Source organism: Suricata suricatta, chromosome 12, assembly GCF_006229205.1.
Source record: "Suricata suricatta isolate VVHF042 chromosome 12, meerkat_22Aug2017_6uvM2_HiC, whole genome shotgun sequence".
Classification (NCBI taxonomy): Eukaryota; Metazoa; Chordata; class Mammalia; order Carnivora; family Herpestidae; genus Suricata; species Suricata suricatta.
Genome location: NC_043711.1, coordinates 81402434 through 81430113, shown reverse-complemented (window position 1 = coordinate 81430113; position 27680 = coordinate 81402434). Strand labels below are relative to the sequence as shown.

Genomic DNA, 27680 nt, shown 5'->3' with positions numbered 1-27680 from the left:
TGCTAAGGGTGGCCCTCACCTCGGGTTGGTCAGGGGGGAAATATAGCCCTGACTGTGATGATGAGGTCATCCCTGCTGAAATCATCATCATGGCGGAAAACACTCCACACAGGCCCCGACAGCCGGTCCTAGCCCTTTATACTAAGGCCAGGGGAATGTGCGGGGAAAATTCAAGAAAGATATAGACATCATTTCCTCTTCTGATAGCCCTAGAGAGAAAACACCCAGGGCCTTTAAAATATCGCTTAGCTACATGTCTACCACTGCACACTCCTAGAAACAAGGAGCTGCAGATGTTTTTAAAAAATCCAACTCTTGGGGTAACTGTCTTGGGTGATTTTTCAGCATTAACCTGAGTATTGGAGAGCTGTCGGCACTGTGCTTTTGGTATCTTAGCCATGGTTTCTCTGAGCTGTAAACCCAGAAGGGGAAAAAAAAAAGCCATCTTACTACCTACTTCAAGTTTTAAAAATTTTAGAAGACAAAATGAGCACCGTGTTTGGCCACTCCTAGCAGCCAGGTCTGAATTGTGCACAAGGAGGCGGCCCCTCAGGCTTTCCCTGCCAGGAGGGGGTCACGTGGCTCTGCTCCTGCCGAGGCTAGGCGGCGCGACCCCACAACGCTGAGCAGAGGAAGGGCAGAGCTGGGGCTGTACCTTCTGGGTCCTGCTCTGCCCCACATGCCCCAGTGCTCCTGGGCCCAGGGTGCCAGGGGGCTATTCACAGGCAAAGTAGTCCTTCAGGGGGGCGAAGAGGTGTCGGATGACGGGCACGCTCCAGGACCTCCCAAGCAGCTTCTGGCGGGCACCACGGCCCATGTTGGACACATCCGTGTAGTGTACAGGAAAGCCGAAGATCCTGGCGGGAGGCACCAGAGTAAAAAGACAGGGAGTCAGGGAACGCCCTGCCAGCAGGCTTAGCACCTCTGGAGGATCCTCGATGGGAACAGCATGGTGCTGCTTTTTCTGCCCTTCAACCCATCAGGCCAACCAGGCCAGGCCTTCACATGAGCCCTCTCCGGACCCCCAGGTCAGGTCCACCAGTCCTTCAGAACATGAAGGCACGGCTCCTCTAAGGATGCCTGTTTTGTGCACAACTAAGCATTAGCACTGGGCTCCTGGCACAGAGCTGGTGCTCTGTGGACCTTTCCCATAAGAATGAATGAATAAATGGATGGATGGCTGGATAGATGGATGAGTGAATGCATGCCAAGAAAGCCAGACAGCAAACAGACAGACGTGTAGCTGCCTTCAAACCACAAGATGCAAAGTCAGGCTATCTCCTTAAGAAATAAGGACACTTCCAGAAATGGGTCATCACATGCTCAAATAATTAACTGTGACTACGGTGACATATTCTGCATTTTCTTTATCTCTTCAAAGCCAGTTGTTAGATCAAGGTCCAAACTGGGCATAATGGCAGATGGCAACCAAATAGACCAAGAGCTTCCTCTATGGGATTCTGTCAGGCCTGATGAGAGGCTGCAGATACCCTGGACCTCAGTCTTTCCCGATCAATTCTAAAGAGCATGCCAATGGGCCAACGGCTGAACAGGTATTGAGAAACATACCAGAGACGAAACACCTTAGGCTTCTGCCTTCGTTAGCCCATAAAATGACAGGCATCTGCACCAGCCCCTCTATCACAGGGCCACCCCACCATATTAGGTTGAGGTCTCAAAATACATTATAACCCACAAGATGAATGGGCAAGGATACCCACCAGTTTTTTTCTACAAATCAGAACTTACTTTTATACTAAGAAAACTTGTTAATAAATCAAATTAGAAATAAAACCAGCTGTCAGACTGAAATAACTGGAATATTAATACTCTATCAAATCCTGAGACACAGACAAAAGTGTAACGAGAAATATTCAAAGCCTTCCTACATTCCTACAACAATACCAAAAAATGAAAGAAAAAATAATTGAGGGACACCCAGGTGGCTCAGTCAGTTAAGCATTTGATTTCAGCTCAGGTCATGACCTCATGGTCTGTGAGTTCGAGACCCTCATCAGGCTCTGTGCTGACAACTCAGCTTGGAGCCTGTTTCAGATTCTGTGTCTCCCTGTCCCTCTGTCCCTAAACTATTCATGCTCTGTCTTTTGCTCTCAAAAATAAATAATATGTGGGGCGCCTGGGTGGCTCAGTTGGTTAAGAGTCTAACTTCAGCTCAGGTCATGATCTCAAAGTTCATGAGTTTGAGCCCCACGTCAGGCTCTGTGCTGACAGCTCAGAGCCTGGAGCCTGCTTCACATTCTGTGTCTCCCTCCCTCTCTGCCCCTCCCCTGCTCATGTTCTGTCTCAAAAACAAAACATTTTTAAAATTTAAAAAGTAACAAAACATTTAAAAATCTCTAAAAAAAGTGTAAACAGGGGCACCTGAGTGGCTCAGTTGGTAAGCGTCCGGCTTCAGCTCAGGTCATAATCTCATGTTTCGTGGGTTCGAGCCCCGCATCAGGCTCTGTGCTAACAGCTCAGTGCCTGGAACCTGCTTCAGATTCTGTGTCTCCCTCTCTCTCTCTCTGACCCTCTCCTGCTCGCACTATCTCTCTGTCTCTCAAAAATAAATAAAAAACCAAAAAAATTTTGTAAATATTGAAAACAGAATAGGACAGCTCAAGTCTAGGAGCTGGTGTTTTGAATCAAAGTAGTTAAACTACCAACTTAACCAAATACATGGAAGAAGACAGCAGACTGTGGCTAAGCAGGAAACAGCTTTAGAACCAACAACTTGGCAGAAGGATTCTTCTCAGAAAGATAACTGGCATGTCAGTGGGGCTTTTATTAGCTGGTTCCCTGGAATGCCAGCGTGTTGGGGCAGGTAAATGCCAGGGCGGCACAGCCAGCACAGAGAGACGGTGCGGTCTAATGACCTCATGTTTCAGATTCCTCACCACCACCCTTCTGCCGTTTCTACCAGGAAAATCAGCATTGACTCTGACAAGGTATCATTCCCAGACCCAAGAGCATAGGTCAGGGAGACCATGCCGGATTAAGGCGAGCACCTGCCATCCGTAACCACATATTCTTCCCCTTTCTCTCTGCCTGTGGGATTTCCCTCTTCACGTGCAGCCCTGCTCACCTTTCTAGCTCAGTGCACCACAAAACATCTTCTTTGCCATTCATGACAACAGGGAAAAGTTGGTTTTTCCCCTGTCTGATCGAGTTCGACTTGGTGGTTATTGTCTGTACTTTCTTTAACTGGAGAACAAAACGATATCATGGAGTGAGCACAGAATGCAGGGTCGGGGTCAAGTCAAGGCTCAAAAGCACCGGAGGAGGATGCAGGAGGGAAGGCAGGTGTGGGAGAGAGGGTGGCAGGGATGGGCTCCCAGAGGGGGTGAGAACAGGAGAGCTAGAAGGGCAAGAACATTTTGTGCTTCCCACAAACACCACGAAGTTAATGAACATGAAGGACCAGCCTCATAGATAACAGCAGATAAACAAAAAAGTGGCCATGAATGAGATCACATGGGGGCCATGAAAACACTGGGATTATTGATCAAGCAGGATTAAGCAAAAGTGAAGAACCACTCAGACTGTAGAGAATGGCCCACTGGGTTTTGAACGAATGAAACCTAGCTTGATGTAAACATCACATTTATGGAGGTCTTGATACAATTATCTATGACTTAACAGCAGACAATTTGGGGAGGGGGGCAAAGGTAGAATTACTTATTTGTTACCAAGAGGATGAGCTGGAATATACATTCACAACTAGAAAGTCTAGTTGCCTTTTCACATGGTGATTATTTGTTTATCAAGAACCTCTCCTACGCTGTGCTTAAAGATGTGACAGAGCAATGACATGGGAAAAGAGGCCCAGCACCAGGGAGGGTGGCAGGAACAAACTGGACACCAAGGTCAAGTCCTCGCTTGGAGGTCACCAAGTGTATTTCCAGAGACCATTTGTTAGAACATCTTACCTTTGCTGTCCTATTGAACTCCAAGCAGTCCTGCAGCTCGAGTTTATCATTCTTTGATGCTATCACGGGCCTGGGAACATCCAAAACCCATTACTTTCTACCAACTATAAAGAGGCCTTGGATAGGCACTGCCCAAGGTGGGAGTGAGGGCTGAAAACTGCCAAAATGAGCTCTGGCAGTTGTAGCTTTTGCTATAAAAACCTGATTTTAAAAAATGAGGCTGGCAAGAGCACCAGACTCTGCAACAAAGCCATGGACAGACTAGCCCCTTGAAGAGGCAGCCCGATGTCCCGGAGAGAATGCTCCCTGTTTCCAAATTTTAATATTAGAGAGAGCTCTCCCTGAGAGAGCAGGAGGAGGCAAAGTACACAGATAGAGTCAGGAAATGCTTCCAGTCTTGCCCCAACTGCTCAGTGACCGAGTGGCCTTGAGCAAGTTAGGCTACCTCTCTGGGCGTCCTTGGGAGCTTGCATTAGGTCTCTGTGGGTCTTTGTGTTACAACTATGACATCAAACCCATGATTTGGTGATTTACAGTGGGGGATGCGGCCTCCAGATGCTTTCAAGTAAGAAAGACAGGAGGTGGATCACAATACAACCAATAACCCTTTTAACTTTTCCCATCGAAACCTGCAAACACAGAAAGGCAGACAGATGCTGGAGAAGGGGAAAGGCTAGAAATTGAGGAACCAAGGGGTTAAGCAGTTCTAGAGCAGAAAACCAGCAAAAGGTCTGAACTCACAAAGCTGATGAACACCACAGCAAGCCCTGTGTTGGGAACTTCAAGGCCAAAAGGCAATCAGACATAAGAATGAATATGGTGCCCATAGGAGGGGCCGCAGAATCACACAGAACATTCCCCTAGATTCTATCAAGAGATTTCCTTGCCCTCAGCTTCCAGGTTTTAAATGCCTGCCTGACCGGAATCTTGAGTCTTCCATGAACCCAAGGGAGTGGCGGCAGCTGGGGGACACAGCACAGGTATGTTGGGACTCTAAGCAACCAAGGTGTTTGGACTAACGGCTAGATTTGGGTCTGTGACCACAAGTTGACAGTTGGGTCACCCTCTTACAGCCCTGCAGGGCACAGCTGTAGCCACTCAGCTCTTCTCTCAACTCGGGCAGAAAGCTCTGGAGACTCCACAGGCCCCTTTAATCTTATACTGTACACCCAATGTATCAGCAAATTCTGTTAGTGCTGCCCTCACATTACCCACAATCCGATCTCTCCGGCTAAGTCCCACAGGACTCCTGAGCTCCCACCCAGAGTCTTACACGCACTGTGCTGAGTATGGATGGATGGTGTCTCCTGGGGCCTCGCTGGTCTCCCCATTGCTGCCCTCATCCTGCTATTGTCTATCCTTCCATGAGCAAGGACCATGAACACGAGATCCAGCACTCACCTGCTCTTAACAGCTCATGAATTCCTAAGCGATGACCACATTGACTTGGCCCATACTTCTGAGTCCTTTGCCTTACTGCCCCCACCCCTCTTGCCCCTGTTCTCGGCCCTGGTCTTCCAATGCAATGGTCAACACCTCCCCCTTCCTCTATTCCTTCTGCCTGGAATGTTTGTCCTCCTTCAAATAGCTGTGTGGCTCTATCCTTTCATTCAAGGCCCTGGTGCTGGAAGGAGAAGCATCCCAACTAGTTCCTCAAGGGCCTCCACCTCCAACCATGACAGCAAAATTATTTATTGTCTTCTCTACCCATCTGCCATGAGCTTGTCAACTCCAGGCGAGCCAAGACTGACATCGAATGTGTTTACCAGTAAGCTGGCAGCAGGGCCTGGCACCGAGAGCTCACTTGAGTGAAAGAGCCCACTTCATCCAGACGTGGACATTCTCCATTTCACTGAGTGATTAGCCAAATAAAAACACAACATACCCAACAGAAACCCTACAAGCTATTCCAGCACCTTCTCCCTCTGTGCACACTTTGCTAAATGCCTGAAAGTTATTATGCTTCCAGTCCTCGCTTCTAAAGGAGACATTTTTTTAAGCTCAACTCATTTGCAAGACTGGGATGTCACATGACCATCACATTTTATATCTTAATTAGCATGTTGTTCTCCTGGAAACCGCATGCAGGAGATAATGAATCCTCAGCAATGCTATTTACTTTGTATACTTTTCAACATGAAAAGATTCAAAGTTGGGAAAAGCTCTTGGGTAAGAAAATCCACGGGAGACAGGTTACCACGGCCCTGCCACTTGGCTGGTCACCACAGGGCTCATCCAGGGATCACCTCATCTAACAAATTACTTGTATTTCCTGATTGGAGAGTAACTGGGAGAACAGGTGAGCTGTTAGCACTCTGCTCTAGTCCAGCTTAAGGAACCCATGGGCAGCATGGGAACGAGTCAGAGAAGATTAAGGAGTCCTAGCCTCAGATTTCCAGGCAATTGGTGTACATCCCCCAACAGGCATCAACCATGACACCAGGAATTGGTCTGAATCCCAGCTGGGGCCATTTCTCAGCAGAGCCAGTACTTTCTAGAAGGTTTGAAGATTTCACAGTTAGTGACTCAGCTGTTGCCTGACCCAGCTTGAGCCCCTTGTTACCTGTTCATTCCAGGCAGGTTGCCCCAGAAGTAGCGGGCCCTGTGAGCAGCAGACACTTTGATGGCATCAATCATCACTGGGTTACACTGCAGAGAGAGAAGGGTAGCAGCTAGGAGCCCATGGCACAATTCAGGTGGAAGCCAGAGTGGGGGCTTGCCCTGGGCAGGTGACAGGGTGACAGGCTGGCAACAGAGGAGGCATGGTTCCCTTCAGCAAGAGGAAAGACCAATTCCTATCAAGAATCTAGCTGGGGGTGCCAGGGGGCCTCAGTTGGTTAAGCGTCTGACTCAAGATTTCACCTCTGGTCTTTATCTCACGGTCATGGGATCAAGCCAGAATCAGATTCCATGATAGCATGGAATGCTGCTTGGGAATCTTTCTCTCCCTCTCTCTCCATCCCTCCCTCACTCTCGCTCTCTCGCTCTCTCACTCTCTCTCTCTCTCTCAAGATAAATAAACTAAAAAAAAAATTGAGAATCTAGCTGGAAGACAGAAGTACCCAGATATTAATGATGGAGAGAGACACCAATTGGACCTGCAGGTTCTAAGAGAGGATACAGGCTCAGACAAGCCCGATCATTACAGAATGTGCTATATGTACAGGTAGTCAAAGCGGTTCAAACTTGAAATCTGTCAAGTTGGGAGGTGGGTGCAGGAATGACTTTTGACAAAATATGGCTTCTGTCACCTCTTTGCCGGGCTCCCACACCATGAGGGAATGAACAAGCCAGTTCTATGACCTCTTTAGCTGAACCCAGGCTATAAAGTTTTGGAGAAAATAGAATTAAGTGTATAAAGAGCATTTAGTATAATGCTGGATGATAATGCATCACAGTGAACTGCTGGCAGCCACTTAGAGCAGAAGTTCTCAGGACAGGGATGAGAAAACATCCCCAGAGTGAAAACAATTTAGTCAAATCTCCTGATTTCATCATCAGACTTCAGTGGGATTCAGGGTGAAGTTAGAGATCAAGATGTCTTCCATGCACTAAAAAGAATCAACGCACTTGACTCCATTAGTTTTGGATTTAGCTGTGTCCTCCATCTAGAACCCAAAACCATTCCCCAAAGGGGAAACACCCACCACCCCCAATGCCAGCAAGACTCACCCACCCATTAACCCTTGACACTCAGGATCCCGGGTTCCCTTACCTCCAGGAACCGAGAGATGTCCCTCTTGTCACCAACCTTCATGGCTACCACATTCTCAAACATCCAGAAGAAGGGTCGGTCGTCACCCTCCTTGGGGCGTGTATAATTCAGTAGATGGTAGAACTCAAAGAAAAGCCGGCCTGTACCCTCTGAGCCCAGACAAGAAGGCAGAGTCAGCTTCAAATCCATCATCCCCCTCCCTCCGTAGTTGAGACCAGTGGATTCCCCGACTCTTGTGATACTCTGCAGTCTTTCTACCTGCAGTCTTTTTGAATGACTAAGGACATGGGCATCAGCAGTGCAGTATTTATTGGTTATCTCTGGGGACAGGACTTGCTATGTATGTACAAGGAAAGAGTCGACAGGTAAGATTGCCGGAAACAAACAGTTGTTTCTTAGACCACTCCACTCCTCCTGGACCAGCACTCTGGTGACATAGGGTCTGTTAGGATGCTCACCATACAAGCCTTTCCTGGCTGGGTTCACATTTGAAAGATCATTGCATGGGCTTCCGCCAATCACCAAGTCAAAGGGGCCCCATTCTTCAATCTGTGAGACAAAAACATTCTTAGGGGAGGGATTTAAGTAAGGATGGAGGGATATAGCCTAGGTTCCAGGCAACCTATCAAGAAAACCCACTTTTGTTTTTAAGTTTGTTTATTCTGAGACTGAGAGGATGACAGAAAAGGGTAGAGGCGAGGAAAAGACAGAATTCCAAGCAGACTCCCAGCTATCGGAACAGAGCTAACTTGGGACTCGAACTCGTGAACCATGAAATCATGATGTGAGCCGTTGTCAGAGGCGTAACCAACTGAGCCACCCAGGTGCCCCGATAAAACCCACTTCCAGGCACCAGACTGGCTCAGTCAGTGGAATACGCAACTCTTGATCTTAGGGCCATGGGTTTAAGCCCCACAAAGTTGTGCAGCCTACCTTAAAACAAAACAAAACAAAACAAAACAAAAAAAAGGAGAAAAGGAAAGGAAAGGAAAGAAGGAAGGAAGAGAAAGGAAGAAAAAAGAAAACCTACTTCTAGAATCTTGCTTGGTCACTTAAGTCCCCCAACTCCACTTATGACCCAAAAAATTCTTCATATACTCTAAGGTCTTTCTTAATAATTTCCAACTTGTGGATCTTGGTACTAGAGCTTGACATAAGCCTGGGTTCTCTCTTCTACTATAGCCCTGGGCACGGGGAAGGGACCCACATGGCCATAAGTACTTGTGGGGCTCAGGGCTGAAGGAGGAAGAGGGGGTGGGGCAGGTCTCAGCAAGGGTGCAAGCAGCCCTCACATTTCTCTTTGTGATGTTCCTGACGTCATTCACATATTTGATGTTGCCCTCATGCTTGACAGTCCCCACTGCGATGGATTCTTCACACACTTCAGAGGCGACATACTTCTCTACTTTGATGCCCAGTTCTTTGAGGACTAAGTACCCTACAGGAGGTCAGAGACAGAAAGCACATTAGTTAGGGTCGTCCTCCACGGGACCCTCCCTCCAGTGATTCTAAGCCATCTCTAGAGCTCAGACCAGACCCAGCAAAGGCACGGCCATCCTCGAGAGAACCAGGCGTATGGCAGAGACTGCATGCTGGACATACCAGGCACCCTGGTTTGCAGAGTTTCATGAAGAAAATATATAGATAACTATAACTGGTATAGTCCCCTGGCAGGATCTTGCCAAGGCCTCACCACCTACCACCCAGCACAGTCAAACACAGACACACGGACAGGAATCCTCACCAAAACCATGTTCAGAGAACTCTTAAGCCCTGGTGGCATGGCCAAGGCTCAGTCCTACTCTGAGTCATCTGTGCCAACACGAACAAGTCTTTATAAGACCCAACAGAGTGGAGAACCTAAGCCACCGCTAATAACAGGGTTGGCGTGGGTGGGTAGAGAGTCATTGAAAGCAGTCAGTGAGTTAGGAATCTGGACACCAATGTACACACATTAAGTACAAATGATGTGAAATGCATAGCAGCTGATTTCTACTGCTTCCTACTCTGGTAACATGGAGATGTCCGGAACAATGCATCACAGGCTGGTTGTGAGGGTTAAAGGAGTTAAATCGGGCTAACCTTCCCGGGCCACCATGCATGTTGGCTGTGTGCTTATTCTATACTTGGGCAACCTGGGGATGTGGAAGAGAACCAAGACTAATTCACCTCCAACAGATCGATGCTGATGGGATGGAAAATCATTGTCCAAGATATTTGTTCATAATAAAAAAATACAACAGAGCTAAGATATACTTGTCTTTGAAAGGCCCAAAGGAGGGCCAGGATGGCCAGGTAGATGAAATGGTGGGAGAGGTTTGAGGAGAGAAACAAGGAGCCGGGGTTTTCTCAGAACAAGTGACCAACAGGTCATCCCAGGGGTTTTTGCTTAGCATTGATGGTGGGACACCTGGAGCAGGTGAGCATCCTAGGTGAACTCCAAACTCACCTGTTGCAATTCCATCAAACAGGGATAAGACTCGAATGGGCCGCCTTCGGGCTGCGGGAATCGCAGGGTATAACTTGGGGGCTTCCTGCCAGGTTAAAGAAGGAGGTCATGGAGGTCAAGGTGCAGGGGGAAGACTCAACCTCTGGTGGAGGGGAGGGCTGACCTTCCTCTGAGAGTCACAAGCCCTGTGCTCTGCACCTTCTTAGCTGGGATCCCCTCAGGAGCTCTGGCACAGAATGGCCACTCTGCCCTTAGACACGAACACAGATGCGACTTTGATACAGATACACACACACACAAACACGTTGCCCTATCCAGGAATGACCTGGAACCTCCCTCCATGGACTGCAGAACGGAGCCCAGTTCCACTAAGATTTAAGAGCAAGTCACAAGCTTCCCGCCCTCTTTAGTTCCACTAAGGCTAAGGCATGGTTAGTTCTGTAACCATTCCTTCAGCATGCCATACAACGCGAGGCCACAAAGGAGGGGAAAGAGGGCCCTGGAGAAGCCGAGAACTGTGCAGAGGATGTGGTCTGAGGCTCCTAGATGCTCGTCTGGACAATGCATCTTTTCCGCTAACTCTTGCCAACAGACTCCCAGCGCGCACGTGGGGTGAGTGGTGCTGGGGGAGGAAGCCCGAGGCTTACGTATTCGAGCCCCGTGTCGCTGGTGAAGAAGGCCTGCAGGCGCACGTTCCAGTCCTTCCGGCGCCGCAGGACGCCATGACAGCGCTGTGGGAGGCACATGTAGCAGCTCCAGGGCTCCTGCAGCTTGGCGTCGGCTGCCGTGCCCGTGCCCACCAGCACCTCCAGGCACTCCACACAGAAGCACCTGTGCCAGGCAGCCGAAGGGGAGGGAAGCCTTAGCCACCGGGCAGCCGTCCTACGCACCCCACCTTCCTCAGTGAGAGGACTGGACTGCCCGAAACCTTCTCAGGGCCCCAGGGGCTCCTCCCCATGGGCTGGGCGGCACTGAGTTATGATCTGGGCAACACTAACCTCTCCCTTGGATGCCCAGGGAGCACCTGAGCATCTTCTGTGCACAGAAGAGCTCCCCACCAGGCCCCCAGAAGCAGCCTATCTCCAGGGTGCATTGCCCACCCTCACATACCTGTGGCTTTTTTTTTTTAATTAATGTTTATTTATATTTGAGAAAGAGACAGAATGTGAGTGGGGAGTGGAGGGACAGAGAGAGGGAGAGACCCAGAATCTAATGCAGGCTGACAGCTCAGAGCCCTACGCAGGGCTTGAACTCATGAGCTGTGGGATGTTCAACCTGAGCCGAAGATGGATGCTTTACTGACTGAGCCACTCACACATCTGGGTTTCTAAAGCCCATCCCTACACCTCACTTCTGCTTCCAGGACACGAGGACCACGGCCCTGCGGGGTGCTGGCTGGGGCCCAGCCCCATGGCCTCGGGTCCCCGGGCCACGCTCACCGGCAGCAGCTCGTGTTGCTACAGAGAAGCAGCTCGCGGCCCTCACAGCACACGGTGCAGTAGGACTGGTAGCCATCATCATCATACATGTAGAACAGCTCGAGGAAGCGGTCCTGGCAGCCAGAGAGAAACGCAGTGAACTCAGAGACCAGAGACCACCAGGTCCCACTTGCTCATGGGCTGAGGCCTTAGGATGCAGCCACAGAACAGGGGATGGGTGTCTTGGTGCCCTGTGTGCCACTGCAGCATGGCCCCTGCTACACCCCCAACCCCCAGAGCAGGGACTGCACTAGACGCTTCTCTATTGCCAACATGCGGGTGTGCTGCTCTCTGGGCAAGTACAGGGAAGGGCAGCAGGGAAGGGGCAGGAAAGCCCAGGGCAGGCTTAGGACTTACCCGGCATGTCTGGCAGAGCCCACCCTCAAAGAGAGGGTGAAAGGACACAGGGTTCTTCCTCCCACAGGACAGACAGTTATCTGTAAGGAAGACAGGATGCGGCTTTGGGGAAGCATGGTCCCAACGCCACAGCAGAAGCCTGCAGAATATGTATTCCATGCTGGCTAAACCACAAGGATTCCTCAGGTTTTGTTCCTTTCAACAATGCTTCAGAGTTGAGGCCCCCATTCCAGGGACAGAGGGGTCAGAACAACAGCCCTCAAGCAGGAAGTCCCGCGAGACAGCCAAAGGCAAGACCCAATAGGAAGGCGTGAGGCAGGACACGGTGCAAGGGCCACTCCAGCAGTGGGACGTGCTTGGGAGGGCCTGGCATAAAAATTCCTGACAGAGGAACTTGAGGGGCTCCTGGGTGGCTCAGAAGTTAATAAGCATCTTTCATCTGGGCTTCCGTCTGGATCTCACGGTTTGTGAGATTAACCCTGCATAGGGCTCAGGCTCAGTACTGAGAGCCTGGAGCCTACTTGGGATTCTCTCTCCCTCTGATCCCCTCTGCTGCTTGTAAGCTTGTTGTCTCTCAAAGTGAATAAGCGTTTTAAAAATGTCCATTGCTTGTTGCCTGGTCATGGAATGCTTTGCCCACACCAACCCTACCGGTGGCCAGAGCTGCAATTTCAGAACATAGGTCCCTTCCCATGAGGATATCCTGCCTTCCCCTCATTTCAGTAGTTCAGAAATGATCACTGACCATGTGGGCGGGCCCCTTAAAATGCCTGAGAGCAAGCATCCCCAGCCAGGCAGCACAGACGGGCAACAGAGTGTTGGGCGATGATGGGAGGTTTCTGGGACCCTCAGGTCCCCCCAGGGTGCTCTGGGTCTGGAGCACTCACCCAGTACTGAGGGAACCACTTAAAAAGTTATTTGTTGACTATTGGGCATCAGGCTGAGGAAGCAAGGAGAGTGAATTCACACATTGTGAATTCCATCAGATACATTCTGGTCAATTCCTGGGGCTCATTCCCAGGCAGGACAAGTGACTGGAGTTAGCTTCAGAGAGGGGACAGTGGTGAGGTCTGTCTGCCTTTTACCTGAAAGCCCATTCTGGTTCTCCGCTGAGAAAGGCTCAATCAAGATACCACAAATTACCGGTTTTAGGGTTGGAGTTCCCGGGGCCCAAACTGCCCCAACCCTACCCTTCCTGCACATTCACGGGGGCAGAATTCATCTTCGTGAAGACCAGACAATTCACTGCATTAAATGTAGCAACTGACATGTCTGCACCCCAACCCGAGGTCAAGGCACAGAGTTGCAGGTTATACTCCCACAGGCCAGGTCCGTCCTGAGCACTGCCCAGGGCAAGAAGGGAGGAGCAGCCACAAAGGAGAGAGCATTACCTTCCAGGCTGCCCTTGTTGTTGCTGACATCCAAGGCCATTTGTTCTGTTGAGAAAAGAGAAGGTATGACACGGCATCAGGGAGCCTCACTCATCAGCTAGGACACACTCGCTTGCTGATCGGCCCTTCCACTGCTCCACCCCTACAGCGGGGGTGTCCTGGCCTCCCCACCCCCCACAGTCACCTCGACTCTGGTCCTCCTCTCCTCGGTCTTTCCCGTTGTTATAGCAGTTTGTCTTTAGGCGCTTGGGTGGGGGGCAGTAGTCCAAGGTGGCTGAGTCATCAGCTGTGCGTCTGCGGGTCTTGTTCTCTGTGAAAGGTAAGGAGGTGGCAGCCGTGCCTGGGGAATGGGGGGATGAAGGGGGTGCGGGGGAAACGTGCCCTATGATAGGACCATGCCTCGCCCGGGTGCCAGCTGCATCTGGGCCATGACATGGGTCCACACTGGGCATCCTGCAGCCCCTCCATGGACAACTCAAAGGAATGCAAACTCCCTCACTCTGTATTTCCAGGGCTCGGCCAACCAGACGTGCGAGGGAAAACATCCTCATAGACCAGCACAAGAAAACCAGACGAAGCATGCCTACGATGCACTAGCTCACAGCCACTTGTAGTGACGGGCACTAGACATGGGCCTTGTGCTGACGGAGCGAGTGCACTTTACTCTTAATTTTCATGTCAGTTTAAAAACTACCCATTGAAGGAGCCAGACTGGCTCAGTCAGAAGTGCACTCTTGATCTCAGAGTCACGAATTCGAGTCCCACATGGGATGTAGAGAATACTTAAATAAGAAACTCAAACCTCTGCCCAATCAAGGCCATCAAGTGGCTTAGTTGGAACTCGGGCATCTCTCAAAAATATATCAATTATTTCTCATGAAAAATTTGGCCTACAAATTGAGATATCATAAGACATGTAAAAATATAGGTTTTGAAAAATGTGAATTCATAATGTTTATATTAACTTAGAGATGCCAAAATGTTGAGAATATTGAATTAAGTATGATTTCTATTCATTTCACCTGTTTCTTGTACTCTTTCCAATGTTGTTACTAAGAAAAAATTAAATTATATGACCATTGTTTATCTGTTTCTATACATTCCTTTTCTATTTTTATTCAGCCTGGAAATATCACCTCTAAGGAACATGGTAAAGGAAAATTATACAGCCATCAGGAATCATAAGGACCCTTTGGTAACAAAATTACATTTGACAGTGCACATACCATTAGATCGGAGAAATTAAAGGGAAAGGAGGAATCCAACTAGTGTCCAGAAAAGGCTGGGAGGGACGTGCACACCCAACAGTGTTCCCCTGGAGGGCAGTTGTGAGGGATGGGAGTGAAGGAGGGGGACAGAGCTCAGGCGGACCTTTGAACAGATTGGATTCGTTCCCAGTGACCGCTGTATATGGAAGAAATTGAAAGAAAGTGCAGAGAACACAGTGCATAGTCAAAATATGGGAAGGGAGTACCGTGTTTCCTGGATTCTAACTTCCCACTGCCTGCACGACGCACCTTCGACTTATTAACCACTTATTTGTGGGGAGAGGGAGACAAAACAAAACAGAAAACACTATGTTAAATGTACAGATTGTGAAGCCAAGTAAGTCCTGGATTCCAGGCATCTGGGGTTCCGGAGTGACGATGAGAAGCCACAGCTAGAGGGGAGGGAACTATGGCGCTAAAAGATCACACCTTTAGCATGGGTGACCCTGCTTTCTGCTTGGAGGTGACTTGCAGGGTTTGGGGAAGGGTTAACGCTTTCCAAATTTTCCCCAATAAGCAAAGCTAAATTATTGATTTCCTTTTTTAAAAAAATGGGGCACTAATGGGGCAGCTAGGTGGCTCAAATACTGTAACACCTGTTTTGGTATCAGCTCAGGTCATGATCTCACGGTTTGTGAGATGGAACCCCAAATGGGGCTCTGTGCTGCTGACAGAAGGGAGCCCGCTTGGGAGTCTCTCTCTCCCTTCTCTCTGCTCCTCCTACTCTCACAGTTGTGTGCTCTCTCTCTCCCCCAAAATAAATACTTAAAAAATAGGAAGAGAAATTTATAAAAAGGCACTAGTGACAACTCTATCTTGGCCTTCTATGTACTCAAGTTTTTGCAACAGAATCAATCCCAATTACGCGTACTTGACCTTTAGCAGGAGAGTAACGAGGTAGCTGGAAAGGGCTGAGCTGCTCACTTTTGCAGCTTGCCTGGGGGTTCACAGGGTGAAAGCATCCAGGGTGACAGCTGGCTGCCAAGCCAGGGCACGCTAGGAGGCAGCACGGGGTGACCGCCTCTCCCAAGACTGTCCCCACCAGCAGTTGGTGGTGGGTGCTGCCCAGAAACCCAATCCCACCTGGTTGCTTGTTGTTGGGTCTGAGGCCCTCGACCCCAGTGGGCTTAAAGCCCCCGTGGGCCCATTCCAACATTGGCTTCAGCTGCTCCTCCAGGGAGTCTCCAGGATTGCTGGGGAAGGTTTTGCCAGCCCGCACCCTGGCTTTCTGTGGAGAGAAAGAGGCCAGATGAGCAGGACGGGTGGATGCTAGCCAGGCCACACCCGGGGATCCCCCAGTGGGGGCCTGCATTCCTCTTCACACTGGCCCCTTTCATAGGCCAGCAGCTGTCCTGGGCTGTGGTATGTGACAGGGAGGGGGTTAGGAAGATGGGCAGCAGGCCATGCAGAGAATAAAGTCTCTCCATGCCGGCACCAAATAGCATCTCTTCCCCATCGGGCCTTGAGTGGTCAGCTCCCTCTCAGAGCCCAGAAGACCAGAATTAGCGCTGTCACTTTTAGATACAGCAGAAGCACCAGCCAGCATGGTCTCATTGCCTCTGTGCTCCAGATTTCTTGGTTTTTTTCCCCAATGAAGTTGGACGGGGGCCTCAAGTGCTAGGTCCTATTACAGAGCACTAGGAAGTTCTGTATGTCTAATTAAGCACAAAGGCGGAACAAGGCCACTGACCATTTTCTTTCCACATCAAGGTAAAAGGAATGACAGTCTTGGAACCCTGACAGACAACGAGAAGAGGCAGCCGTCCTCAGCTGCTCTCCAGTCTGACCTCGACCACTCAAAGGAAGGCAGGCTTTGAGGCTCTGGAGAAATTGACGGATAGGAGTATGGTCTCCCACCTCCCAGGGCTCCTCCCCCCTCTAGCAGTGCACAGGGAAGGGGGCGCGGTGCCAGGAACTCAGCGGAAGTCTCAAATCCCTTTCTTTCCTTCCCAGTCATCGGGCCACTGTCCTACTTGCACACACTTTACATGTCCCCTCCATGCTAGCATTGGCCACACTGTGGTCTGAGCTGGCTTTCTGTAGGGCACTTGCTGGAACTTGGCTCTTGGGCCATCCCCCGACCCCACTGCCATGTTACCTCCAGTGCATGGTACATGGCCTTCCTGTAAGACACCAGCTTATTGAAGGTCGCCAGGTTAAAGTGTTGGCTGAACAGCCCCAGGGCCACTAGCTTATCTGCAGACACCTGGAAGAGAAAGCCATCATCAACATCGCTCTGCAGCCTGTGTCTGAGGTGCCCTGTCTCTCCCAGGCTTCTTCCTGGAGATCAAGTTCACAGACTCAAAAGGGAAGAGAAAGTAGAAAATAGAACGGGCACACAGCCTCTGCCACACCCTGTAGGCAGAAGCACGGTGAACAGGACACTCCAAATGGGAGACGGTAGGATTCTCCACATAGAGGATGTGCTCTGTATTTGTGTATGTTCTGGGAGCAAATGACCCCCAGGTCCCTGGTGTGGGCCCGTCTCAGTGTTGACACACACATAGTGGATGTTCCGATCAATACATGCTCTTCCCTCCTTCACATGCATGATGAATGGCAGCTGAGATTAACCATTTGGCCTTTAATTAAGGGACTTAACTTAATGTACGTTTATAAATAGTGTTGGCACAACGTAAGCACTTTACACTTCTTGTGATTTACTGATATGTGCCTTCCATTGGGGCTAAATACCCATATTCCACAAGTCTCAAGCCCCAGGTCTCCAGGCTGTGCACAAGCTAACCAGGCTGCCCATGGGAGATAAACCTGCTGTCCAGGGGTGCTGATCAGGGGGGATGACAGGTGCTGTCTCATCCCCCCCGGGGCACACTCGCTGTCACGCCAACCTCCGTTTTGCACTCTCACCTCTAATGCTGAGGGGGCATTGCCACCATATATAAGAAACTGGGAGGGAGGCTGGGGAGAAGCTGAGGGGATCAGTAGGCTAAGCGTCCAATTCTTGATCTTGGCTCAGGTCAAAATCGCATAGTTTTTGAATCGAGTTCCACATCAGGCTCTGTGCTAACAGTGCAGAACCTGTGTGGTATTCTCTCTCCCTCTCTCTCTGCCCATACCCCACTTGTGCTTTCTCTCTCTCTCTCTCTCTCTCTCTCTCTCTCAAAATAAACTTTAAAAAAGCATTTAAAAGAAACTAGGGATTGGGACGCCTAGGTAGCTCAGTCAGTTGAGCATCTGACTTCAGCTCAGGTCATGATCTCCCGGTTCGTGGGTTCGAGCCCCGCATCGGGCTCTGTGCTGACAGCTCAGAGCGTGGAGCCTGTTTCCAATTCAATGTTCCTCTTTCTCTGCCCCTCCCCTGCTCATGCCCCGTCTCTCAAAAGTTATGTTTAAAAAAATAAAAAATAAAGAAAGAAACTGGGGATCAATCAGTGTGGTTGGACATCAGTGCTGTCCCCAGTGCTGTATTTCATGCAACGTGTATCCCAAACACCATGACCCGCAGCGCCACCCCATCCTATAAAGCTAATAGCACCCCCACGTCATCTTATTAGCATCAGACCAGTCTTACAAGGCTCAGTTTGTGTCTCATTGGGCCAAAGCAATTACACAACTTATTTTGCTTCATTTCACAGAACTCAGAGCCCACATCCTACAGTGAGATGCTTCAGGGAGAGCACAAGCCGAGACATTTGTTGTCCTGCTCCCTCTGCTGGTCAAATAGAGTATCTACATGCATTCTGCCTACCAGGGACACTCCTTTTCCTGCCTACTGGGAATTATGTTTTATGGCAAATGGGCCTGAGGAAGCCCAAATCATAGGAAACAACAGAACCTCAACTTGACGCTGAATCACAGATGCACTGAATGGCCCTCCGTTACCACCTCTGCCTGCATCCCAGCCCTCATCTACCCTCCAGGCGTGGTGAAGGTTGGAAAAGAGACCATCACAGGCAATGTATTACACCTCACCATTCTGATCTCAACCTGAAATATCAGAATGTGCTTTCAGTAGGTAAGATATCAAAACTGCCTCATTCATGCCCAACAAAGCTCTTGCCCCAACGACTCTCATCAAGAAAGAACATAAAATGGTTACTATCAGCAACAACAGAGGTGCCTATGTGGCTCCATCAGTTAAGCGTCCATGCTGGACTCAGGTGATGAACTTGCAGTTCATGGGTTTGAGCTCTGGGTCGGGCTGTTTGCTGACAGCTCAGAGCCTGGAGCCTGCTTCAGATTCTGTGTGTCCCTCTCTCTCTACCCTCCCCTGTTCTCACCTTGTCTCTGTCTCTCAAAAATAAACATTAAATATATACATATATATATATATATATATATATATATATATATATATATATATATAAAATCAGCAACAACAAAAACGTAATCAACACACCCTGAAATCAGTACTCTGAGTTGAACATTTCAGAACTGACACCAGGTAACCCTAGGCCCAGGCAGGCATGCCCCTCCCCACACCTCACCAGGCCTAAATGATGCTCAGAGGCAGAGACTATCCTTCCTGTCTCTTCCAAGCTTCTCCAAAGATCTGAGGGTGCCAGCCATTCCCAACTCCTTAGGAATCCATGAGAAATAAAGCCTAGAGAGCACAAGTGGCCACAAGTGGATTCAGAGAACTTTCCAGCTCTTTGTGTCCTGGAGGAGCAGACGAAGCTCTGCATCTCATGGGAACTTATATAGGTGTTTATGCTGTTTAACAAGACATTTTTATCCTTCCTAGACACACTGAGTCAAAGAGCCTCATCCACCTGGAGAAAGCAATCACAGGCCTATCTTAAAACATCAAGTCTCAAAGGAAGGGACGAAAACACTGCAGGGCTGCGGCCCGAGGGCCTGCCTCGTGCTGGACTCACCTCGGAGAACTTGCCGTCACCAAACCACTGGACCCACCGCATGCCAGTCATGGCCTGTCGCTTAGAGGTGGCTTTCCATGACACCACCATAGCAGGCCACCAGGAGAAGCCCTTGATCTTCCCCCACACAAGGTCCCCTATTCCAAACTCCTTCCCATCCTGGAAGAAAAACCACATGAAGGAATCCCAGTGAGACAGACAGCCTGGGCCAAGAAAAAGGCCTGCCCATCCCACTGACCCTACTGGTCACTGCCTAAGGGACCAACTCAAGGCTCCCCGCAACGTGCGCAGGAGGGGCCCCGAGGTGGCTAGGTCCAACCTCAGCTCAGGCCATGATCTCCATCTCCCGGTCGACTTGGAGCCCCACAGGCTCTCTGATCTCGGTGTAGAGTCCCCTTTGGATCCTCTGTCCCCCTCCCCCTGCCTATCCCCCCATGCTTTCATGGGCTCGCTATCAAAAATAAACATTACAAAAAGGTGCCCAGCAGAGGGACGCTCGATCTTAGGGCCATGAGCTTGAACACACAATGAGTGTAAGGATTGCTTAAAAAAATTTAAAACGATGTGTGAGGACCCCTTGAAAATAAGAGACCAGTTATTTCAGAGAACATGGGATTATATTAGATTTATAACATTTCACGTGTACATTTGACCTAGTATCTAGGAATGAAAGATCATCAACTGAAAACTCACAGAAAATAACATCATAATAAATAATGCCATCACTGGGTGTCCCCACCACAGGCCATTACACAGGCTATTACAAATCCATTAAAATGCAAAAAAATAAAAGTGTAGACAGTAGACATTTGCACATAAAAAGCTTAATGGAAAAGGTGAGATGCCCATGAAAAGCAGTTATTAAAATATACCTACAGTCTGATATACATAGAAAAAACATACACACATGTGTATGTACATATTCAACAATGCAGGAGTGAAATAAACCAGCCCAGTTGGATAATCATGAATTATACATTAGAGGGATTATAGAACATGATGGCTTATAGACAAGAAAGTGAGGCAACTCTAGTTCCTAATAAGTGAAATCGGCTAGTCTACTGCTGGACGTGAAACAGGACAAACAGAATTGTATACAAACAAGGTACACATATTTGGAGTTACAAATATGTAATGCTCGGGAAATCATCAATTGGGTGTTTGAATTATGTCTGGTAGGTAAGTAGAGCAGAGGAAGGACAGGTTGCCTGTAGAAAATAAATTCAAGTATTACAATAGATGTGACCAGAAAAAGAGGTGGGAGTAGCCACCGCTGGTTAAGAAGTTGGTCTTCCCGAATACATAGCCCTTCCCAGTGGTACCTGATACTCAGTGCTGTCGGGATCTGTCCCCTCTGCATCCACCTGCGGCGATTCCAAGCTCTCCTGCTGGCTGTCCTGGACCAGGCGGGCATAGGGGGTACTGCTGCTCTGGGGCACCACATCATCATCTGTGAGGTCGATGGTGAGGTAGGGGCTGGCGGGAGACGGCCATGGTGTGCCTGCCAAGGATACTGTCCGCCGCCTCAGGGACTGTGGACAGAAGGACACAGAACTTGGGCCACAGCAAAGCAGGCGGGTGACCGGAGACCAGTGGTGCCCCCAGGAGATTCCCGGGCAAGCAGGAACAGTGAAGGCGGAAGTTGACGAGAACAGACACCAGCAAGGATGGTTTTCCGGGAACAAGTAGGTGCCCCTTGAGTAGCAGGAGAAAGCAACTTCCATCAGAACAGAGACAGAATCAGGACAGACGGGACAAAGGCGGAGTAAGCGTGAGTGAGGATGAGAGACTGACCCAGGCTCAGAGAAGGCCCCTGGTTTCCTTAAATGCTTATTGTGTGCCCAGCCTTGCAACAGGCATGGAGAATTGTGACCACTGGGGTTGCCTCAAGCCGGTCAGGGAAGGTACTAGGGAGACAAAATAGTTCTGGAGTCAGTAGATGGGAGCTCATTCCCGAGAAGGAGCAGGAACCCAGGAACAGGGAATTCACACATTCCACCAGAGTGCCATCCAGCATCAGGCCAGGAGAGAAGTCACCAGGCTTGGGAGAAGCTTGCCCAGCACCCAGGAGGGAAAGGAAAGGCCAGACCCTGAAAAGGTGCCGAGTGTGGAACAGACACAGGGGAAACGCCAGCCTCGCTCGGCCGCACGGTGACGGAGGCAGACCAGTCACTTAAGAGACTGGGGGTGTCTGGGGAACCGACCCTGGTAGCTGAGAACTCCACGGGGGACTCGTCCACGCGGCCGCGGCCCTGCCGGCCTCGAGTGGAGCGTGGGGAGGGTCTGTGCCTCTCCCGGCTGGAGGCGTTGTTGTTATTTCGGGTTCGGACCTGGAGGCAAGAGAGGATACGCAGGAGGCCTTTTGTGACTACAGGCATGGAGTTCCGGCCTTGAGAGGTCGTCTCAAGGCCACAGAAGTGAAGAGGTGGATAAGGAGGGAAGGCCTCTGGATGGAAGGCGTCTCCCCCAGAAGCTCCCCGGTTACTGGGAGAAGGGGGGATAGGGTGCCAGCAGGGCCACCGAGGTCTGCAGCGGATCCCGCACTGCCTGTCAGAGGCAACTGGCACCTGCAGACCGAATGGCAGAGTAACATCCAAGTTGACCCCAAACCAAACATTTCTTCCCCCAAAAACATTAGAATGACTGTTGCCTTCTTCTGGAAGGTACTGGATCACCAAACTGGATGAGAAGCCCTTCGGCTCGTTTCTCAAGGTGGCATGAACTTGGGTGGTGCACTCCTGTATTCAAATCCTGCATGTTTAACCTTAGGTAAGTTGCCAGAATCTTCTCTCATCTGTAATGGGGATGACCTACACTGTATGCTGGGTGAGAATTAACCCGGGACTCGCGAGGGGCTCTGAGCATCAGCCTGGTGTCCAACGGGCTGAGTGACCACCGGCAGTGATCATGTACCCATTTCCACACCGCACAAGGTCACAGACCTTGCTTACACTCTCCTCCAAACTAGCGGTCTCAGGCCCTTGGAGCCAGGAGAGCCCAAGAAGAGTGGAAGCGCCCCCCATGGGAAAGAAAACCTTCACAGTGATTATTCAGGGGCCTTGTCATTCTCTAAGCTCAAAACACGTTTACCTCTTTCTCCAAAGTTCCCTCTGGGAGAACCAAGACCGTTTTTTGTTTTAGTGCCTCGGCTCAGGAGTGGGGGACTTACAGCTGGGCTTTCGGACCGAGTCCGGGTCTCACGGAAGAGTTTTGGCATCACCGGGGTGTCAGAGCCACCCCCGTCCTCCCCGTCGCCATCTCCATCACCCGTCAGGTCCTTTATGAATGAAAACACAAACGTTAAATGTCACTAAAAGGTCACATAACCAAAACAAGTTAAGAATGAAGAGTCAGTCAGGGGTGCCTGGGTGGCTCAGCCAGTTAAACATCCAACTTTGGCTCAGGTCATGATCTCGGGGTCCATGGATTCAAGCCCCGCATCAGGCTCTGTGCTGACACCACAGAGCCTGGAGCCTGCTTCAGATTCTGTGTCTCCCCCTCTCTCTCTGCCCTCCCTCCCTTGCTCGCACTGTCTCTCTCTCTCTCTCAAAAATAAATAAACACTTAAAAAATTAAAACAAAAAAAGAATGAAGAGTCAATCATACTGAAAACAATCATAATCCTGGCCCGAGTGACCTGAACATATTTCCAACTACCACATTTTGTTCAAAAAGAATTTACGATGGCTTAACTTGAGGATCACAAATTCAAGACATGATTTAAAAAAAAATCAAAAACAACCCTGGGGCATCTGGGTGACTCAGTCAGTTAAGCATCTGACTTTGGCTCAGGTCATGATCTCGCTGCTCTAGTTTCTTTTTTTTTTTCAACTCTTTTTAACATTTTTTTTTTTGAGAGAGAGAGAGAGAGACATAGCATGAGCAGGGGAGGGGCAGAGAGAGAGAGAGAGAGAGGGAGACACAGATTCCAAAGCAGGCTCCAGGCTCTAAGCTATCAGCACAGAACCCAACGTGGGGCTTGAACTCATGAACTGTGAGATTGTGACCTGAACTGAAGTCAGATGCTCACTGACAGAGCCACCCAGGCGCCCCATCGCTGCTCTAGTTTCAAGCCGCGCATCAGGCTCTGCACTGACAGCTCAGAACCTGGAGCCTGCTTCTGATTCTGTGTCTCCCTTATGCCCCTCCCCCACTCAAAAATAAATAAATACAAAAAAAAAACCAACAAACCCTGTGGAATCAGAAAAACCTAAGATACAATATGAAAGTAACATGCATTATGACAACTCCTGTATCTGTACCTGGGGAGACTGATCTAGCTCTGCCTAACAGGGAGAACTGGTCAATGTGCACAATTAAGCGGGAGAAATTGGAGGCTCAAAGCAGATCCTTCTTGATACAATAACCAGGAAGAAACGGCACCAAGGAACCAATGAAGAACTCCTATAGCGTGTCCCCTGCTGCAGAGCAAAACCCTGTGCAGCGGGAAGCAGCCTAAGTTTTGGATGTAATATTAAGAAATTTATTTGTCACTTCACTTGCCAATTTTGTGGCCTTGAGTGAGTCCATTTCACTCCTTAAAACTCTAACAGTACTTTCCCTAGAGCACAACAGGGATATAATGAGAATCAAATACCGCACACTTCGTCCAAGGCCAGACTCAGAGGAAATGCTCAGCCAGGAGGGCCCACTGCCATTCCTGGTAACGGTCCATCAGAACTAAAACCACTGTCCTGAGCACCTGGTCCCAAATCTCCACACAGCCCTCATTCTCATCCGGGCGCTCACTGGTTGCTCTCCAGCAGATCAGAAGCTGTGCGGATGTGAATTTACACTTGTCCTTAACTTCATCCCCAATACTTGACACCAGTTCTTTCAAAAAAGTAACCAAATTTTTCTTAAAAAAACCTGTACTATGATTAATTAGAACACAAAAGGCATAAATGATGTTGAGAATAAAAATCATTATGGGAAGACTATTACATGGAAACAAAATTGATAAAGTAGAAACCTTGACTTTGCAGCAGGCATTGAGACACTGCAATGATTGTTAGAAATCCCTAAAGCAAGTTCTTTCCAATATACAACCCTGATATCAAAACCAGACACAAATATATCCCCAAGTAAATAAACATACATCCACTTTATTCATGAATAGCTGCTAAACTAAATCACACTGAAAACATACCACAACCAAGTCGGCCTCCTTCCAGAAATAAAAAGGGCCATTTTAGGGGCGCCTGGGTGGCTCAGTCAGTTAAGCATCAGGCTTCAGCTCAGGTCATGATCTCACGGTTCATGGGTTCAAGGCCCACATCAGGCTCTGTGCTGACAGCTCAGAGCCTAGAGCCTGCTTCAGATTCTGGGTCTCCCTCTCTCTCTCTGACCCTCCCCTCCTGCGCTATCTCTCTCTGTCTCTCAAAATTAAATAAAAAAATTAAAAATTTTTTAAAAAGGGCCATTTTACTACATTAAAACTTTTATCAATGTAATGGATTATCTGGACTGAGAAAATGAGATTTTTGGAAATTTGCTGGGAAGCGTTTAGTCAAAATCTTCATAATGGAGTAAAATAAATGTTTATGATTAAAACAAAACAAAGACTTGTCATAGCAGAAAATGCCTTATGCATGAGGTTGTTCGAAGCCTTCTGTGTGCTTAGCGGTACTCAAATCCATCTTTCAACAAGTATTTATTTCATGCCACTCAGGCTCCCCATTGAATGAACACCCCTGCAAAAGGGACCTTAGAACACGTACCTGAGTGTAACTGAGCAGACTGGAGACCTCCCTCTTGGACAGTCGTGAGCTTGATCTGCGGCCTGGAGAAAAAAGCAGACGAGAGTCTTGTATGTCGAGGAAGGGCCAGCCCTGTCTTCCTCTGCGGACCTGCTGTCCCCTGTCGTCTCCTCTCTGGGTTGTGGCCTGAGGGCTCTCCACACCCACTGGCATCCTCAGGGGGTTAACTCTTAGCCCCTCACCATCTGAGGTCCCCTCACTGTACTCAGAAGGCAACAGGGCACAGGGCCAGGCACATAATCGGACCCAAAACAATACCGAAGGTGCTCAGGAGGAACGGCCCCGATTTCCTTCCAGAACTGTGGCCCCCAGCTGCAATGCATGAGCAGTGCGGTACCTGCCACATCAGCCACATTTCAAGCGCTCACGCGTGGCTCCTGACCCGTGCAGAAACAGAACACGGTCACCCTCACAGAGTGTTCCATGGGACAGCACAGCTCTAGGGGATCTCAACAGCAGGATGGGACAACTCAGGGGTTTCCAAACCAGCTGGGTCCGGAAATCTCAGTGGGGAGTATCCCGGGTGATGCGATCCAGAACTGTGGAGGGGAGGGAGGGGCGGCGAGAGCAGGACAGTAAAGGAAGCAAGTCTCAGATCCTCCCCTGCTCGAATGTCTTCTTCCCACATAATCACCTGCAAGGGGAGAGGGGTCCCTCTGCAGATGAGCCACAGATCCCAGGCTATGCTGCAACCATCCCCCATCATGACGGGAAAAGGACAGGGGTCATCACCTGGGGTTACCTCCTCAGAGTCCCAGCTGAGGGGAGAGGAGAAAGGGACAAGACGTGGGCAGGGATGAGAAATGGGCTGGGTCCTGCCTCCATCCATTTCCCTTTCCTGGGTGGTGTGGCAGGGCTTGTCACAGAGCAGACCCTCTCCCCACAACCTGCCTTGAGCCTGCTCAGAGGCTCATGTCCCAGCTGCAGTCTGCGGGGCCTGGCCCACCCCTCCTCCCCACTAGCCCGGCCACCTCTGATCTCCGGGGTGCTGATAGCCTCCAGGATGGGGGGTGAGGGCGCATCCTTGGAGTCAGAAGACTGGTCGCTGCAGCCCCCATTAGTGATGATGGAGTCGTCCCTCCCGCTGGCGTCCTCCTCTCTGTTGAGTTGTCTGGTGTCTCCCTTCATTGTTTCCTGCAGGAGGGGCCAGAATGGGTAGGGTAGCAGGGACACAAGGGCACAAGGGGGCAGCACACCCCAAACCTCCCACCAACTGCTCTATGTCCTCAGGCCAAGGGAGGCCCCTTGACACATTCTCCGGGTGATACTCCTGCCCAAGGACCCCACCCAGGCTGCCCCCCATAGCCTGCCCCCCTCACCAAACTCGGAGGCTCAGGACTTGGTTCCATGTGGCCAGGTGGCCCGAAGGCTCAGACACCAGCACCCAGGACAGAGGAGGGGGCTGGGCTGTGGTCTGAGGCTTAGGCTGTTCTGTGCAATTAGCCGGTCACTTCAAACAATGCCATTTAGGACCCGCCTGCCCCGGCCTGCCTGCCGCCAGCTTTGGTCCCCTCTGCCCCTGGCCCCCTTTCCCTGCCCAGCCTCCGCAGGGCCTCAGGAAGCCAGTGCATTATTTTCCCTCCTGACCCCTTTGTTTGCTCTCTCCCTTCCCCTCAATCTCCAGGTCCTCTTCCCACCCGCCCCCTCCTCCCCCACAGAACAGCTTCTCTCCTCTCCATGGCAGCACAAGCCCCGCCCCACCCCAACCTCAGGGGCCCATTGGTCTGCTGGCCTGTCGCTCACTCCCTCCTCCCTTACCAGCTGGGGCTCAGAGTCCCAAGTTCCCAAGAAGGGAAAGGATGGAGGAGCACAGGCAAAGGACTGGGGCACTTTACAGGGGGGATGCTCCCCATTTGCTCCAGCCGCACCCCACCTCTGGGCCTTTGTCTCCCCCACTGCTGCCCAGCCTGGTAACTGCATTATCACCAGGCTATTCTGGCCAGGTCCTCACTGAAGGGTCAAAGGGCTGTGTGACCTTCATCCTGGTCTTCAACATGTTGGCTCCAAGAACCTGAACCTTGCATTTATTCCTCCTATTAATGTGATCGTGAGCCCATTTTATGGAAAGGAAAAGTGACACCCAAAAAGGATTAGTTTCCAAGGTGAAGAATAATCACATCTAAGAGGTGGGGCCATGGCAAAACTAGAAACTAGGTAGCACATGAGGGCCGCAGACTCCCATTTCTTAGTTTCCCCCAAACTCTCCAGAGATATTTGGCACCACACCCTACTGCTCTGGACCCTGTCTTGGGAAAAGCTTCCCACACAAATGGCTGCCCATCATCACTGGGTACTCCCAGCCCCTGTACCCCATCTTGGGGACTCACCACTCGGAAACAGATGACCCACACTAGCCTCCCAGGGTACCTTCTAGAAGCATCCTCTAGGCTACAGGGCTGCAGACTGCAGTCGTGATGTGGCACCTCATCCACCAGGGGGCAATGTGGGCACCTGTCCGAATTGGTCTGCAGCGCCCCTAGGTGGATGTGCAATGTG

General features: G+C 50.1%; 1 protein-coding gene across 1 annotated transcript in view; it reads right to left on the bottom strand.

Annotated features, from left to right (window-relative positions):
• Window positions 1–457: 457 nt before the first annotated feature.
• DNMT3B (DNA methyltransferase 3 beta) overlaps window positions 458–27680 on the bottom strand; it is a 40756-nt gene continuing 13533 nt past the window's right edge. The window contains exons 2-22 of the mRNA XM_029918887.1: window positions 26156–26318; window positions 25146–25207; window positions 22595–22702; window positions 21630–21755; window positions 20748–20957; window positions 19426–19584; window positions 16686–16793; window positions 15671–15815; window positions 13504–13629; window positions 13320–13364; window positions 11929–12008; window positions 11533–11645; window positions 10741–10924; window positions 10094–10178; window positions 8937–9082; window positions 8103–8193; window positions 7645–7793; window positions 6493–6578; window positions 3930–3999; window positions 3086–3204; window positions 458–857 (exon numbers count right to left, since the gene is read on the bottom strand). Of these exons, the coding sequence (XP_029774747.1) occupies window positions 716–857; window positions 3086–3204; window positions 3930–3999; window positions 6493–6578; window positions 7645–7793; window positions 8103–8193; window positions 8937–9082; window positions 10094–10178; window positions 10741–10924; window positions 11533–11645; window positions 11929–12008; window positions 13320–13364; window positions 13504–13629; window positions 15671–15815; window positions 16686–16793; window positions 19426–19584; window positions 20748–20957; window positions 21630–21755; window positions 22595–22702; window positions 25146–25207; window positions 26156–26312 (2511 nt within the window). The 5' untranslated portion in view covers window positions 26313–26318 and the 3' untranslated portion in view covers window positions 458–715. The remainder of the gene's footprint in view (window positions 858–3085; window positions 3205–3929; window positions 4000–6492; window positions 6579–7644; window positions 7794–8102; window positions 8194–8936; window positions 9083–10093; window positions 10179–10740; window positions 10925–11532; window positions 11646–11928; window positions 12009–13319; window positions 13365–13503; window positions 13630–15670; window positions 15816–16685; window positions 16794–19425; window positions 19585–20747; window positions 20958–21629; window positions 21756–22594; window positions 22703–25145; window positions 25208–26155; window positions 26319–27680) is intronic.